This window comes from Dipodomys merriami, unplaced genomic scaffold (assembly GCF_024711535.1).
Source record: "Dipodomys merriami isolate MVZ:Mamm:240054 unplaced genomic scaffold, mDipMer1.0.p SCAF_19, whole genome shotgun sequence".
Classification (NCBI taxonomy): domain Eukaryota; kingdom Metazoa; phylum Chordata; class Mammalia; order Rodentia; family Heteromyidae; genus Dipodomys; species Dipodomys merriami.
The window spans coordinates 31755818-31771104 of NW_027203270.1; the positions used below are offsets into that span (position 1 = coordinate 31755818).

Genomic DNA, 15287 nt, shown 5'->3' on the forward strand with positions numbered 1-15287 from the left:
CACTTCAGGGCATGGCTTAGTTTCCAGGTTCCTGACCCACCCCTCAATCCGCGCAGACAGAAGAGTCACTGGCAAGTCATAAGTGTTTATTGGAAGAAACCAAGGACCACCTCCCCCTATCACATGCAGGGGGGCACCCACTTAGCTCCTGATGGCTTCCAGGACCCAGGTGCCGCCAGCCCCTCAGCCAGGCTTAGATTGTGCCAGTGCCCCTACGCCTCAGTTTCCCTCAGAAGCCTTTCTCACAGCACAGATGGCAGAGGGCAGAAAGTGCTGGTCCTAGGGACAGGACTCTGGCCCTAAGCCGCAGAGCTGGGTAGGAGTCAAGAGTCGGCATGCACTGTCCTGCCCACCCTACCAGGCCACCACAGATCCTATTGCTGACTCTGGCCAGTTCCCCAGAAGCTGGACCAGCCACTGGCCAGCATGGATACCTGGATTTTGTCTCTGGACATTTCCTAAAAAAGACAGATAGTATCCAAAGCTGCTGGTAGATTCTACCCCCACCTAAGGCTGACCTGGCTCTCCTTGCAGTCCAGCAAACCAGAGCCCCTGTGGTTTGCCCATTCTGGAGCCCACAGAGGCCCCTGATGATGGACTCTTCTGATCCAGCAGCTTCCAGGCAGCTTCTATCTGGCTGGAGTCACTAGTTCACTGTTGGGACATTGGGGGTGGAGGAGGAGTTCTCTGTCCCCAATGAACCCAGGTGCCCTCTGGCTGGGTCCTGGATCAGAGAATGGGTCAAAGACCCACTGTAGGAGGGGCAGTGGGTGGCTACCATCCCAACCCATTGAGACCCACAGGGCAGGAAAGGAGAAGAGGTTTCCCCTCCCCTCCCGTCTATTCCCACAGCCATTGCAGAGGCTGGACCTGTCCCACACCACACTCTATCCTCCTCTTAGGGGGTTGGCTGGGAATCTACCCTGAGTGCAACTTGCTGTAGTGCCCGCCAACCTCCCTGTTAGCAGAATAGCTTCCCCCCGCCCCGCCCAGTTATCTCAGAGCTGGAGGGACACAGCTCTGTCCTACCCCTGCTGAGATGCCCAGCCTGAAGACCCTGGCCTGCCACAGGGCCTCTGGGAGGAAGGCAGGCATGCAGCCGGCTCGCTTGCTGCCGTGCACCACCCTGGCCCAAGGATGTCAGCCTAATCCAGAATCCTCAGGGTTCCTGGACTTGTTTCAGCCCTGGGCTCTGCCCTTTGCCTTCATCTGCCTCCCCCTGGAACTGTGCCAAACAAGTCCTCAAAATCGAGTATATTATTGGGCCCTCTCCCTGGGGTCTCCCACCCCAGGGCTTCTAGGTCCACACAGGGTGAGAGGGTGTAGCCTCCCCCTCCCCCAAGAGCAAGAAGCCAGGCTCCCCCAGGCCTGGTGTCCAGGCCCCGCCTCCCTGGTGAGGCCTGTGGTCACTGGCGGCTGCCCACACCCAGGTGCCAATGCCGCCCTGCCACCCCTAGCTCTTCTTGGCCTCTTGCTCCCGGCGCCGCAGCTTCTCTCGCTGCCGCGCAGCCTTCTCCTGGGCCTTGCGTTCCTTCTCAGCTGCGGCCGCCAGCTCCTTCAGCTTCCGCTTCACTAGTGCCCGGTCATGCGAGTTGCTGAGCCCCAGGCTCTGAGGAGAGATCCAGTGTGATGGAGAGAATCCTGGAACCATCAGAGAGGGCCACCCCAAGCCCCAGGCCCTTGCTGCCACATGTGTGTTCCCTGGGACCCCTCCCTGAAGGGTGGCCTCCACTTCCCACCTTGACTTGCCCAGTGATTGGAACCCTTGAGCAAGAATCCAGATTTCAAGCCATTGGCAGACCTGGGGACTAGATACCAGGACATTTACTCTGTCCTTGACTCCCATACCCCCACTCTAGAATTCGGTGTTGGCATGACCCTTGTTCAAGGTCAAATGGCTCATCAGTGGTTGAGGACCCTCCTCATGTCCAGAGAGTTCCTGGGAGATTGTTTACAGATCAGAAATGCCTCCATTGGTGTCGGAAGCTACTTCTCTCCCCCTAAGACACCACTGTCACCAAGCTGAGACTGAGGGTTGAACAGAGCCGGTGGGGAGAGTTTCCTGTGTCACCAGCACCCAAGGTTGAATGACAGCCCAACGAACAAGGTCAGCTTGAATACTTGAGCTAAAGCTAGAAGATCAAACTAAAGTGCTGGGCTTGTGTCTCATGTCAGACTGGGGTTCCTGCTAGAGTACAAAGATTAGACAAGGGCCTGGCCCAGAGGTCTGTGCAGTGGCTGGACAGGAAGTTTGAAGGTCAGCCTGGGAATGTGAGCTGAGGGTCAAAGGTGAGCATGAGAGGTTGAAGGTTGCCCAGATCTCTGGCTGACCCTTGCACACTGACCTACCTTCAGCTTGCTTCCATCCAGCTGCAGCAGCTGTGGCCCATCGACCTGGCGGGCAGCAAACTCAGCAGCATATTGCTCTAGGTTGAGGCTGTGCAGCCACTGGCCCACCTGCTGGCTGTTCCAGTGCTGGACAGAGGAGAGGGGCTCATCCAGGAACTGGGGCAGAGACCAGCAACCAGTGAGTAAGGGGCTTAGCCTCTGGCCGACACACCCAGGAAAGCCTGAGTCGGGGTCCCGGGGGCAGGTGGCTAGCCTTGCTCACCTCGTCTGAGGACTGGGACAGTGTGTGGTAGGGGTAGGAACACTTAGCCTCCTGTCGAGGACCGCTGGGGATCTTAGGGCTGCTGCTGGGGGGCGTGGAGTCATCGCTCAGGGTGGATTCCTAGACAGAAAAGGATGTGCACAATGAGGAGTGAGTTCACCCCCCAAACAAGGGAGATACACACCCCCAAACCCACGTCTGGGAGCCAGGAGCTGGGCAGGTGAAGACACGGGCTGTGGTGGCTTGTGCAAAGCATCAAGACCCGAGGCTTCTGGGAGGGAGGCAGTCACCTGAGCCACACAGAACAGCAGGAATGGAGGTCTCCAGCTATGTGGTGCTTCCTACAAGCAGCCCATCCGTGTTCCCTCAAGCTGGATCAGATGTGCTCAGAATGTGCCACCCTCAGCCTCTTGTGTCTTAGCTAATGGGTACCCTACTGGACTCTCAGAAACATCACGCCACTAAGCAGGTAGCCTAGCTCCTCACATGTGTGACAGAACTGAGCCAGGAAGAACAGTTGGCAGGAAGGGCAGCCTCAGATAGGGTAACTAGTAGGGCAATAGTGGTTGGTAGATGAACGAATCTCCCAGAATCCAATGCAAATGCAGGAGCAGTGGAATGAATGGAGTCAGGGTGGATGGAATAATAGGTCACCACTGACTCTGCGGATGGACAAGTGGAATCCAGGAAGGCCTGGATTCCCCAGCTTGAACTAGGATGCCCCCTGACTCTTGCGGGCCAGTTTGAGGCAAGCCAAGTCCTGCGCTTACCTGGGAAGCTGACTTCTTAGGGCTAAAGCCCTCATGTTTGGGAGAGCAGGTTGGGGAGGTGGTGCTGCCTGAAGATGCTGAACCCTTGCCGCTGTCTGTGAACCAGGAAAAGGGCAGGAATGGGGAGCCTCCGGACCTGCCAGACCCCTCTACCGACTCCCTGTGGAGAGATCATAGATGTGGGTGCCAGGGGAAATCAGGAGTGGGAGGTGGGGGTCATGGGTACCTCTCACCTGCTACCCATGGACAGGCGGTTGCTGCCCTTCTCCTTCCGGCTCTTGCCAGTGGATGCCCGGCGGAGAGTGACCCTGTGGAGAGAGCAGGAGGAGTAGGAGCCCACTGTGCTTCCCATACCCCAACAGCACCATGTGCTGACCTCTCCCTCACTCACCCCAGGTCCAGGAACTTCCGGCGAGTCTTCTTATCCAGGCCAATGGTGGGGCTGGCCGGCTCAGGAGGGCTAGCATCTCGGCTGTCATCTTTCAGGAGAGAGGGAAGGAGACAGGCTAGGTGCCGGCTTGCTGCCTCTTTCTGGTGTCAATGCAACTGATAGAAATTCTCTTGATACCGAATCCTGCAAGCTAGCTCTGGTGGCGCTCACTAGGTGTGAGAGCTAGGATATGTTCATCTTACCTGTCCAAGCTTCTGCATTTCAAATATAGGCATAATCTTGCCATTCCAGGGTACCTAATGAAATGCCTTTTGCAAACTGTGAGGCACTTAGAACACTGCTATTCACTGTTACTTTTATCCAATTGGAATCAGCTTTCCAATCTTGATGTAAAAGTCACTTCCTCAGAGAAGCCTTCCAGGATGCTCCCAACTAAAGGTACTCTGACAAAGGCTCTTCTGCCACCTGTGCGCATTTCCTGCATGACTTTTATTACAGCTTGTTACTATACATGCAATTAAAAGGTGATTTAGTCCCCTCCCCCCAACTATACTCTAGAGAACAAGGGCGGACTGCCTCTATTTTCCCTGTTTACGTCCTAAGGAGCAGCAGAGTCTGGCACATAGTAAGCGCTCCTTAAATGAATGATGGATCCCTGGTGTTCCTTTCTCCCCATCTCCCAGCATCTACTCTGCCCCCCCCCCCCCCCCCCCGCAGGCCCAGCCACGCGTTGGTATTGACCAGGGACCACTGCAGTTCCGAATCTCACCAGCAGGGGGTGGTCGCTCTCACCTTCGCTGTGCGGCTCTGCACGCGGGTGGCGGCGCACGAAGCTGGGCGAGCTGTCCGAGGAGGGCGCGGAGCGCGGCGGCGAGCTGGAGGCGGCGGCCAGGCCCTCGTGGGAGGTGGCATTGTGCAGGGGTCGGTAGCGGGTGCGCGGCGAGGGCGGCGGCTCGTCCTCGTCTAGGCTGCGACGCAGCCCGGGAGGCTCCAGGCAGAAGGAGCCCCCGGCGGGGGAACCCGGGCCCGAGTGCAAAGGCGAGCGCAGGCGGTGCAGGGGACTCCCACAGCCATCGGTCACCTGGGAGAGGGTCAGCCGCTTACCGAGAACGCTCCTCCTCCCTTCCCAAGGGCAAGGGGCTGCTTCACCCCATCCAATGTGCAGGAGTCACCCCACCCCACCCCACCCCGGGGATCCCAATTACACAAGGAGCTTTGACTCAGGAACACCAGGTGACTCGAGAGGGGCGGTCTGCCTCCTTCACTTGCTAACAATGGGATAATTACTGAGCCCATCCATAAGATGGGGTATTTGTGTGTGTGTGTGTGTGTGTGTGTGCACGCGCACGCCCTGCTCCTGAGACCTGAACTTTAGTGCTGACAGACAGCACTCTACCAATGCAGCCACAGCTCAATTCTGACTTTTGGGTGGTTAATTGGAGATAAGAATCTCACAGACTTTCCAGCCTAGGCTGGCTTGGAACTGTGATTCTCAGATCTCAGCCTCCTGGGTAGCTAGGATTACAGGCGTGAGCTACCTGTACCCAGCTAGCCTTGCACTTTTTTGATTGGCTTGTTTGGCTCATGACTGGAGCTCTCCCACTTGTGCCAGGCCTCCAGTCTGGATAGTCAACTCAGAAGTGAACTGCTGCTGATCATTGTGGCATCACTGACATTTGTCTAGGGGTAGAGGCTTCCCTGAAGGGCTGGTACAACAGGGTGTGTGTTAGGTGTGTGTTGCCCCAACCTTGCCTCCAGGGCCATCAGAGCCTTCACCATCCTCAGCAGAGCTGGCACTGTCCCGAAGCCTGGAGCGGGAGGGCCGGTGTCTCCGGCCCTTGGCCAGCAGCTGGGCCCGGGCCTTGTGTAAACTGCTGTCCAGTCTGGCGGTCTCTGGCACAGCCAAGTCTAGGTCTATGAAAAAAAGACCAGACTCATGAGGGGAGGAGGTGAGCCCAGAAACTCCCCTTAAGTGGCCACCTGCACTCCACCCCATTCCGTCAGTACTGGTGAGTGCTAGACACTTTGAGGCCAGTGAGGGTCATGGACACAGCGCAGTGGTCTGAGCCCTCAGGTGGGCACAGCACAAACGAGCCCTGTGTAGAGAGCTCAGAAGAGGTTCAGTTGGGTCGTAAGGCCTGAGCATGAGTCTGCAAGTGATGCAGTGGACAAAACTAGGAGTGCTAGGAAGTAGGGAGACAGGGATGGCGCCTCCAGGATGGAAGGTGGTAGTGCTGTGGAGGACGAGAGATGACAAATATCTATCGTGGGTCCAGGTACACATTCACCTGGGGAGAGGAAGTGACAAGAGCAATGACGCACACAGAGGCACACGTCACAGCTGAGCAAACAGAGGCTCACAGAAGTCATCTGAAGCCATTGGCTAGAAATAGTCTGAGATTTGAGACTGGCTTAGTCTGGATCCAGAAATGAAGCCTGCTGAGGATGTCTTGCTGCGCCAAGTTCATGGTTGACTCCGGTAATAGCATGACTTAAGGCCTGTATTTGAAGAACACAGGGACTTCTGCAAGCCAGTGGCAGTGGTAAGAAAGAAGGCCTCGGGCTGGGAAGGTAGCTCAGCGGTAGAGTGCATGCCTTGCAAGCATGAGGCCCTGGGTTCGATTCCTCAGCACCACATAAACAGAAAAAAGCCGGAAGTAGCTCTGTGGCTCCAGTGGTAGAGCACTAGCCTTGAGCTGAAGAGCTAAGGGACAGCGCCCAGACCCAGAGTTTAGGCCCCATGACCGGCAAAAAAAAAAAAAAAAAAAAAAAAAAAGAAAGAAGGCCTCGCAGGCCTCAGAGTCCTGGGGTCCATGACTCTAAGCTAGGCCCTACACGTAGACCTGGACAGAGTAGATGAACCCCTTGGATTGTGCATAGAAATGCACAATGGTGCATGGTTATAATTCCACTTTTCCGTGTCCATCTGGGAATGAAGCCACATTCTATACTGGCCTTGACTTTTTTTTTTTAACCAGCCTCAGGATGGGTAAAGACGTCCCTGCCCAAGGCCTTCTCAGGATCTCCAGGACCTCTATTCCATCCCTCAAACCCACCCTTTCTTCCCTGTTTTCTTATCTGTAGACATCGAAAATGTCACCTCTGACTTAGTAATCATGTGTCTGTCTCCAGGCCTGCTGCCTCCCTTGAATTCCAAGCCCAGACACTCGGGCACCTATCAGGAAACATGTATCAAAGGTCCCTAGACACCTCAAACAGCCCACCAACGCAAACCCACCGCCTTGTCTCAAACAGGCTTCTCCTCTCTCCCCTGGCTCCGTCAGATACTGCTGAGCTATTCTCCTCTCTCAGACCTCGACCCTTTGGCAATTCATGTGTCCATCTCCCTGAAAGACACCTCCACTAGGATATCTAGTGGCATCTTCAACTTCCAAACCAGACTGAGCTCTTGACCTCTCCCTCAGCCCAAGCTGCTGGTTAATGGCAGCTCCATCTTTTGTGTTACTCAGGTCAAACCTCTGGGTCATCCTTTACTTCTTTCCCTCCCATCCTACAAACGCATCCAGCCACAACTCCCCTTAGCTCTACTTTCAAGCTAGATCTAAATGTACTGAAATACTGATGGCGAAGTGACATGATGTTTGAATTAAGTTCAAAACAACACAAGATATCAGGTGGCTGAGATCTGTGGATTGAGGTTTGAAGCCAGCCTGGGCGGCAAAGTCCATGACTCTCATCTCCAATTAACCACCAAAAAAGCTGCAAGTGGAGGGAAAGCACTAGGCCTTGAGAAAAAGAAAACTCAGGGACAGTGCCCAGGGCGCTTGAGTTCAAGCCCCAGGACAAGTGCCCACATGCAACTGGGAGAGAGGGGGAGAGAGAGAGAGAGAGAGAGAGAGAGAGAGAGAGAGAGAGAGAGAGAGAGAGAGAGAGAGAGAGAGAGAGAGAGAGAGAGAGAGAGAGAGAGAGAGAGAGAATAAGTATGTAGAGGTGAGAAGAGCTGGAGGACCAGGGAGATCTTGCAGCTCCTTCATCTAGATCACCATCATCTCCTGCTTAGATTACAAAGAGCCTCCTAGCTGGCCTCCTTCCTCCTCCCTCCCCACTTAGTCTATTTTTCTCAACTCAGCAGCCAGAGTGAGCCTAATGCAACATGACAGCTCTGTTACTCCGCTGCTCACAACCCTCAGGTGACTTCCGTCTCCTGCAGAGCAAGAGCCAAGCTTTTCCCAGTGGTCTTCCAGGTTCACCTCCCTGAGCTTCTGCTTCTCCTTCCAGCCACCCTGCTTCCACTTCCACAGGGGCCCAGCATCTCAGGATCTTTGTCCTTCTTCTGTTCTCTTCCTAGGAGGCTCCCTCCACAGACTTCTGCATGTTTTTCTCCCTCACTTCTTTCAGGCCTTTGCTCAAATGCTTTCTTTCCCCAAGGCCCTCCCTGGCTATTTTAGTTTATTTTGTGCTGGTCCTGGGCTTGAGCATAGAGAGATGGCTTGGATGCTGTCCCTTAGCTTGTGACTGGGCTTGGTGGAAAGAAGATAGATCCAGAGATGCAGTGGTGATGGTCCAGGGGGAGCAGCTACGGATGGGAGGGGCAACTGTGGTCAGGACTGCCCAGGTATGACTTGTCCTTTCTGGGTCTCCTCTGCACCTGCCTCCCTTGTGGTATGTGCAGCCCCTTAGTGCTGGGTGAAGGGGTGGGGAGGTTCTTCCCAGCCCCTTGGCCTGGCATCTCCACATGCTACCTGAAAGCAGCAAGTCCAGAACTGCTTCACAGAGGAGCAGACAGCACTCACTGTTGAGCTCTGGCTGTGCCAGTGATGCTCTAAGTGCCTCCACCTTACTCGTTCATTTAAATTCCTCACACCCTACAGGAAGGGACTTGGGGAATCTCCAGGGCACAGAGCTGGCAAGAGCAGGCCGGGCTTACAGGCAGGCAGTCTGGCTCGCTTATAACCACCAGACATGCTACACCCTTCCTGAGGCAAAGATCAGAGCAACATTGAATCTACTCCCTCATTTTATGAGCAGAGAAACCAATCTCAGAGAAGAAAGGTTTTGCCTAGAGTGTGGAGGGAATTAAAGATGGTCTGCTGCCTCCAGGACCGCATTCTTGCTTTCTCTACCCTTCTGTCATTCATCTAGTCCGTGCCAGCGAGAGAGAGGGACCCTCTACTCCTTCAGCCACCTGGGTACCACCCATGGTCTAGAAGGCAAAAGGACTCCTAAAGGATTGAGGTTTCAAGACAAGGTGCAGCCAGCCAATCCTGGGTCCCTTGGTCTACTAGACCCTTCGTCTATCTTTTCCCTTTCATCTTCTCTCTTGCCTATCCCCTCTTTCTCTCCCTCTGGGCTCTGGGCAGTGGGAGTCATGAATATTTAATTGCCTTTCTCATTGGAAGCAGGCCAGGCAAGGCCCAGCTACCTCAGCACTGAGGAAAACAAGAAAGGATCTGTGAGGAGCAGAGGTAAGGAGGTAAGAACAGTGGAAGCCCCAGAAAGGGAAAGGACCAAGGATTAACCTGGAACCAAACTCAAAGACCAAGGCTCAGAGGAGCCTCAGTGGGGAATGGTGGGGAGCAGTGTTGACCAGAAGCAGGAAACAGCAGTTGTAGCATGATCACCAGTGGCAGTGGCAAGGAGGGAAAAGAGGGAGACAAGAGAAAAATCAGGGAGAAGCTGGAACCCTGGGCATTCCATGCAGAAAAGCCCTTCCAAGCTGTGCTTGCAAATGTGTCCTTCCTTCATCCAAATCCTCTTTTCTGCTCCAGAACCTGCTGTGAATTCTGGCTTGCAGCAGTGTTCTCTCTCCAAACAATGGCACAGTGGCACAGGCATGGCTGCGGTGTGGGCTGAGCGGGACACAGAGGCCCTGGGCAAGCATGCAGAGCCAGTCGGTGAGATGTGGGGAACTTCTGCATGCGACTTGGAATTCCCATGTGTTACCTGGGCTGGAGTATGCTGGAGGTCACCGCACATGACTAAGTTCCAGCTCTGGCACTAATCTGCCATGCGGACTTTCAACCAAGTCACTTTTGCACTCTGCACCCAACACTCCTGGTCAATTAAAGGGGCTTATTTCTTAGCTTTATTGTGAATATTAAAAACCTGGGAGATAAATGCACAGAAGATCTAGAGTACAGAGTGTAAGATGAACACTTAATAAACAAGGACCCTTGTTGGTATGGCAAATCCACTTAGATAGCAGAAATCACCCCCCACCCCCACCCCCACACACACTGAAGCTGGAAAGTCCACCCTCCACCACTCAGTGGCTTGGGAGGAAGTGTTCCACAGCTAGAGAAAGAGTCACATAGAACTTACCAAAAACCTCATCTGCAGTTTCTCGGAGCTTTGAAGAAGCCATGACTCAAGAGAGCTGGGGAAGACAAGATGTGGAGAGAGAGAAAAAGAGACACTGGATAAGAGGTTCAAGTTGGTCAGGAAGGGAGCAAGCCAATGACTGCCAGCTCCTGGTCTACTGGCCCCTCCCATTCCCTTAAAACAGTCCCTCCTGCTCCTGAAAAGGAAGACATCTAAGTCCTTTTCCTTGACTGGGGGTGCTTGGAGCAGGCACAGAAGGGCCTAGGCAAAGTCAATCCAGGGTACAGGTACAGGTCACATCCTGCAAGCCGGTCCAAGCCAGCTGGTTGTTGCCCTCCCTTCGTCCCTAGATTGTCTCAGGCCTTGCCATCATTAGCACCATTAGCATCTCATAAAAGCTTTTGATCATCATTAACTGTACAACATCAAATCTAGAAGAAGTCATGGAGATTAATAAATCCAGTCCTCTTATTTTACAATCAGAGGATGGGGTGGCTGACACAAGACCACACAGTAAATTAGTGGAAAATACAGGATCAAAACTCAGGTTCTTTCATCCAGCTACCTACTTATTTTCCTACTCATTTTGCTTATCCAGCCATCTATGCATCCAATATCTACCTCACCCATCCAACATCTACCACAATCCATACATCTGTCTGTCCATCCATCAGTCCATCCATTCATCTTTGCATTACCAATTCTCCATCCATCTTCTCTCTGTCATCCAATCCTGCCTCACCTCTACTCCCATCCTTGGGGCCCTCACCACCTGCCTTTTTAAACATGAGCTGTTCAGGAAGCTGGCAGCACTAGCAGGGCCACTGTTCTAGACAGAATCACAGTTCTCACAGTTCTTGCCAGACTCACAGATGCAGGAGGGCATGAGGAGTTCTACCAAAAGAACAGTGGACATCCAACTCGGAAGCATCCAGTATGTTCCAGGAAGCAGTGTGGCAGACAAGATCTTTTTGTGGTGGGAGGAAGGATTTATGCAGCTAGAACAATCTGGGTTCCGCTCAGGGGCCACTAATAGATTGGGGCCAGGAATACTGCATGGCTGAGACATAATCTTCATTTTTTCTTCTGACACTGAGGTCAGAAGAAAGGAGAAAGGCAAGGCACTGGGCTTGATCATATACTTGACAGGTGTAGAAAAGCCAGGAATGCCTTCTAGCTTCTGTCATTACATCATCCCAGAGCAAGCTACAGGTTTTGGAATCTTAGTATCTCCACTTACAGACATGAAAGCTGAGCTATAGGAGCTAAGAGGCCAAAGTCTGTCTTGAACCTGGTCTCCTGCCTTTCAGCTGTATCCTGAGGAATGATCTGGAGTTCCAGGGGTACTCATGAGTAAAGGACACTGCTGGAGGAAAGATGGGTTGGAGGGAGGGGAGCTGGCTCATACTGGCTAGGACTAGAAGAAACATTAAAACTATCTCTATCCCAAACTCCAGGAATGCCTGGGCCAGTACAGGAATCGAGAATGAGACGTCAGAGATGGCCCTTCAAGGATGTTCTTGCCGTTCTTGAAGTCTAGGGACTAGAAGCCATGATCTAGAACATTCCTTCCTCAAGGGCCAGATGGGAGGAATGAGAAGTCTGGCCTTTAGATGAGCTGAATTCCCTCAATCACCAAATTTTATCTAGGACTCAGCTGCCACCCCCTTCAGGAAGTTGTTCTAGGTTGCCCTCTCTCTTCTCATTCGACTACACCATTTCTAAGTCTACCCTTCTCCAGCCCTTGGGAAATGGAGACTGACTTGTTTTTGTTTTTGTTTTGGTTGGTCGTGTGCCTGAACTCTGGGCCTGGGCACCGTGCCTCAGCTCCTCAGCTCAAGGCTAGCGTACTACCACTCGAGCCACAGCACCACTTCCAGCTTTTTCTGCTATGTGGTGCTGAGGAATCGAACCCAGGGCCTCATGCATGCAAGGCAAGCACTCTACCACTGAGCCACCTTCCCAACCCTGGAGACAGACTTTCAAAAATATGTATTTCATTGATTCCCTACTTGTATTTGACCTTCCCCACCTCAAATGGGAGCTTCTGAAAAAGTAGGACCATGAACTCTGTCAGACTAGGGATTCCTGTGTGTGTGCAAGTGTGTGTGTGTGTGTGTGTGTGTGTGTGTGTGTGATGGCTGGTGCTCTATCACTGGAACTACACCTCTACTTCCAGCTTTTTGCTCGTTAGTAGGAGATAAGGGTCTTAGACTTCCCTGCTTAGGCTGACTACACACTGCTACCCTCAGATCTCAGCCTCCTGAGTGGCTAGGATTGCAGGCATCAGCCACTATTGCTGGCTTTGGACTAAGGACTCTTACAGATGGAAGCTGCTTCTCCTACGAGAATAGAGGCTCTCTGCAGGGTGACTTCTCAGAGACACTGAGAATGGGGAGTCTGTAGGCTCTTTAGTGAAGGCCCAGAGTAAACCTGCATGGAGGATGGGTAGGGGATTCCAGCTCACATAATTTTCAGTCCATTCTGATTCAGCACAAACTACTTTCTCTTCCTCTCTTCATCCGGGGAGTGTCCCCCTACATTATCTGGTGGAGGAACTCTTGGAAGATGGGCTATGTAGAAGGTCACTTAGGCACCTGCCACCCGACATTCTCCTTTCAAACCTCAGTCTTGGAAAATTAAACAACCCCATCTCCTCCCCTATTCCTACACACACACACACACACACACACACACACACACACACACACACACTTATAGATGTTCAGCCACATAATGACACAGGGTGGAAGAGGGTATCCCCTAGATACCCTCTAGGCTCCCCTGTCACCAGACCACTCCCATTGGCTATCAGTTCCTGGAGGAACTGTAATGACCTCTGACCCTTCTCTGGGAGAAAAGGAGGCAGGTGAACTCTGAGCTACCTGAGACCCCTGGGAAGAGAAAGAAAAAAGAAAGCTGCACAGCCTGGAGAGGAAGGGAGAGGGAGAGGAAGCAGCTACAGATATAGAGATTGTTGGTGTCCACAGGGGGCAGAGAAGAAAGAGCAAGCAAGGGCTGGCAGAGAATGGGGCCAGGGAAGGCACTGGCAGCTTGCATGTGGCCCACGAGTGGGGTCCTAAGAGAAGAGGGAGAACCCCAAGAAGGAGGCCCAAGGAGAAGAGAGAGAGAGAGTTGAAACTGGAGAAGGTGGGGAAGGGCTGGATCCAGGCTGGGGTGCCCAAAGCAGTGGAACTGGGAGGAGGGGTCTCTGCCCCTCCCATTTCTGCCAGGCTTCGTCCCCATCTCTGGGCTTGGGGCTGTCCACAGGAGTCCACAGCCCCCCCCCCAAAAGGACTTCAGAAAATGGGAGTTGGGGACGGAGCACCCCTTCCAGAGCTAGGCTCCTCTCCAAGCCCCAGCGATGGCCAGCTCCGTTCCAACCCATCAATCCAACTGCTGGCGTGGCTTGAAGGAGTTAAATCCTCTCCCCCTCCCCCACACACACTATTTTTTTTTTAATTAATGTCCCCAGGCGGGAGGGAGGGGATTAGGGACACAAATCCTACCTCTACCCCCTCCCCTGACAGCCTAGTTCCCTGCGGTCCCCCTAGGGATAGGGGAAGAAAGACCCCGGTAGCCAGGACCCCAATGGGGGTCCTGCTGGGGGCCGGCCGTCCGCGAGCCCAGCGTCCCCGCTCGCGCTCCCCGGCCCACCCCAGGGGGTCCGGCCCCTTACCTCTAGCCTGGGTCATCTTCAGCATCCGGCGCCCCGGGCACCCCTTAGGCCCATGCTGTTCCTGGCAGGGGCGGCGACAGAGGGGTGTGTATGTGTGTGTGTGGGGGGGGTCGTCACCCCGGTCGCGGGGGGCTCCGGGTTGGCTCCAGCCGCTCCATCCCGGGGAGGGGGCGGGGGTCGGCGGGGAGGATCCGGGAGCGGAAGGCAGTGGAGAGTCGGGGGCGGGTGAGGAGCACCGAGGAGGTTTGCGGGAAGCCGGAGGCGCGGGCGGGGCTGGACCTGGAGACCTGACGCGAGGATGCTCGGTGCGCGCGCGCGTGTGCGTGTGCGCGCGTGTGTACGTGTGTGTGTGTGTGTGTGTGTGTGTGTGTGGAGAGAGAGGGAGAGGGAGAGATGGGCGGGCGCCCCCGCCCCGCCCCCAGGCCGGGCCTCGCGGGTCCTCACTGCCAGGCCGCCGGGTGCACGGTCGCCTTGGCCGGCTCCGTGGGGGTTCCTGGGGCCGAGGCGACGCGGGGGGCGAGGGGCGCGTGGCGGGGAGGCGGGAGCCCGGGAGACAAAGAGCGGGGGGGGGGTGGGAGGGAGGGAGGAGGGAGGGGCGGAGGCGGCGAGGACCGAGGGGCGGAGGCAGCGGGCACTGCGGGCCGGGCCGGGGGTTCCTAGCGGTGGGGGGAAAGCGGCCGCACCGGAGACTGCGCACCCGGAGGGGCCGGGGTGCGGGAGGGGTCGGGGAGGCCGCCCTGCCTGGAGACCTGCAGGGCTCCCGCCTCCTCTGCAGGGTCTGTGAGAGCTCCCGATTCCCTCATGCATTCATTCAACCAACATCCATCCACCAAGCAGCCAGCCTGGGTCCCGAGGCTAAGGAGCACCGTGGTGAACCGAATCGACCCGACCTGGGCCCCGGGCGCTCACTGTACAGTCAAGGCACAGCCAAGTGGGGGAGGATTTGGCTTAGGGGCTGGATTTCACCGAGCACCCCTTCAGCCACCTGGTTAGGTTTGGGGTAGGGGACAAGGAGGAATCCTGTAGGCCAGGGAAGGGGAGATGTGGGTTTGGGAATGTGTGGACAAGAGGGGAAGATGAGCTAAGGCCCCCTCCCCCACACACCTGCAGCTTATTCTACTAGCAAGGAAAAAATAGAGCAGGGAGAAGCTCTTATCTGATCATAATTGAGGAAGAACCACTGGGCTTCTCCATGGAGAAAGGATGGCCAAAGGGCATGCTACAGGGGAGCCAGAACTGGGCACTCCTTTAGGAGGCTGGGAATGTGGCTTAGTGGTAGAATGCTTGCCTTGCATGCATGAAGCCCTGGGTTCCTCAGGACCACATAGACAGAAAAAGCAGGAAGTGGCGCTGAGGCTCAAGTGGTAGAGTGCTAACTTTGAGCAAAAACAAGCTCAGGGACCGTGTCCAGGCCCAGAGTTCAAGCCCCAGGACTGGTTAAAAAAAAAAAAAAAGGGCTGTGGAGAGATTCCATGCTAAGAATTGAAGAAATGGATTTGGGGCCAAGGGGACAAAGAATTAAGGCAGGAGAAGAGGTCTAGGAAAAGCCTAGGA

General features: G+C 54.7%; 1 protein-coding gene across 1 annotated transcript; it reads right to left on the minus strand.

Annotated features, from left to right (window-relative positions):
• Window positions 1-77: 77 nt before the first annotated feature.
• On the minus strand, window positions 78-14036 carry Samd14 (sterile alpha motif domain containing 14). The gene is made up of 10 exons (XM_070028327.1): window positions 13734-14036; window positions 10055-10109; window positions 5520-5686; window positions 4565-4853; window positions 3773-3860; window positions 3615-3689; window positions 3382-3541; window positions 2612-2731; window positions 2350-2505; window positions 78-1609 (listed from the first exon to the last, which is right to left on the minus strand). The coding sequence occupies exons 2-10, from the start codon at window positions 10095-10097 to the stop codon at window positions 1454-1456; spliced, it is 1254 nt and encodes a 417-aa protein (XP_069884428.1). The 5' UTR covers window positions 10098-10109; window positions 13734-14036; the 3' UTR covers window positions 78-1453.
• Window positions 14037-15287: the final 1251 nt, after the last annotated feature.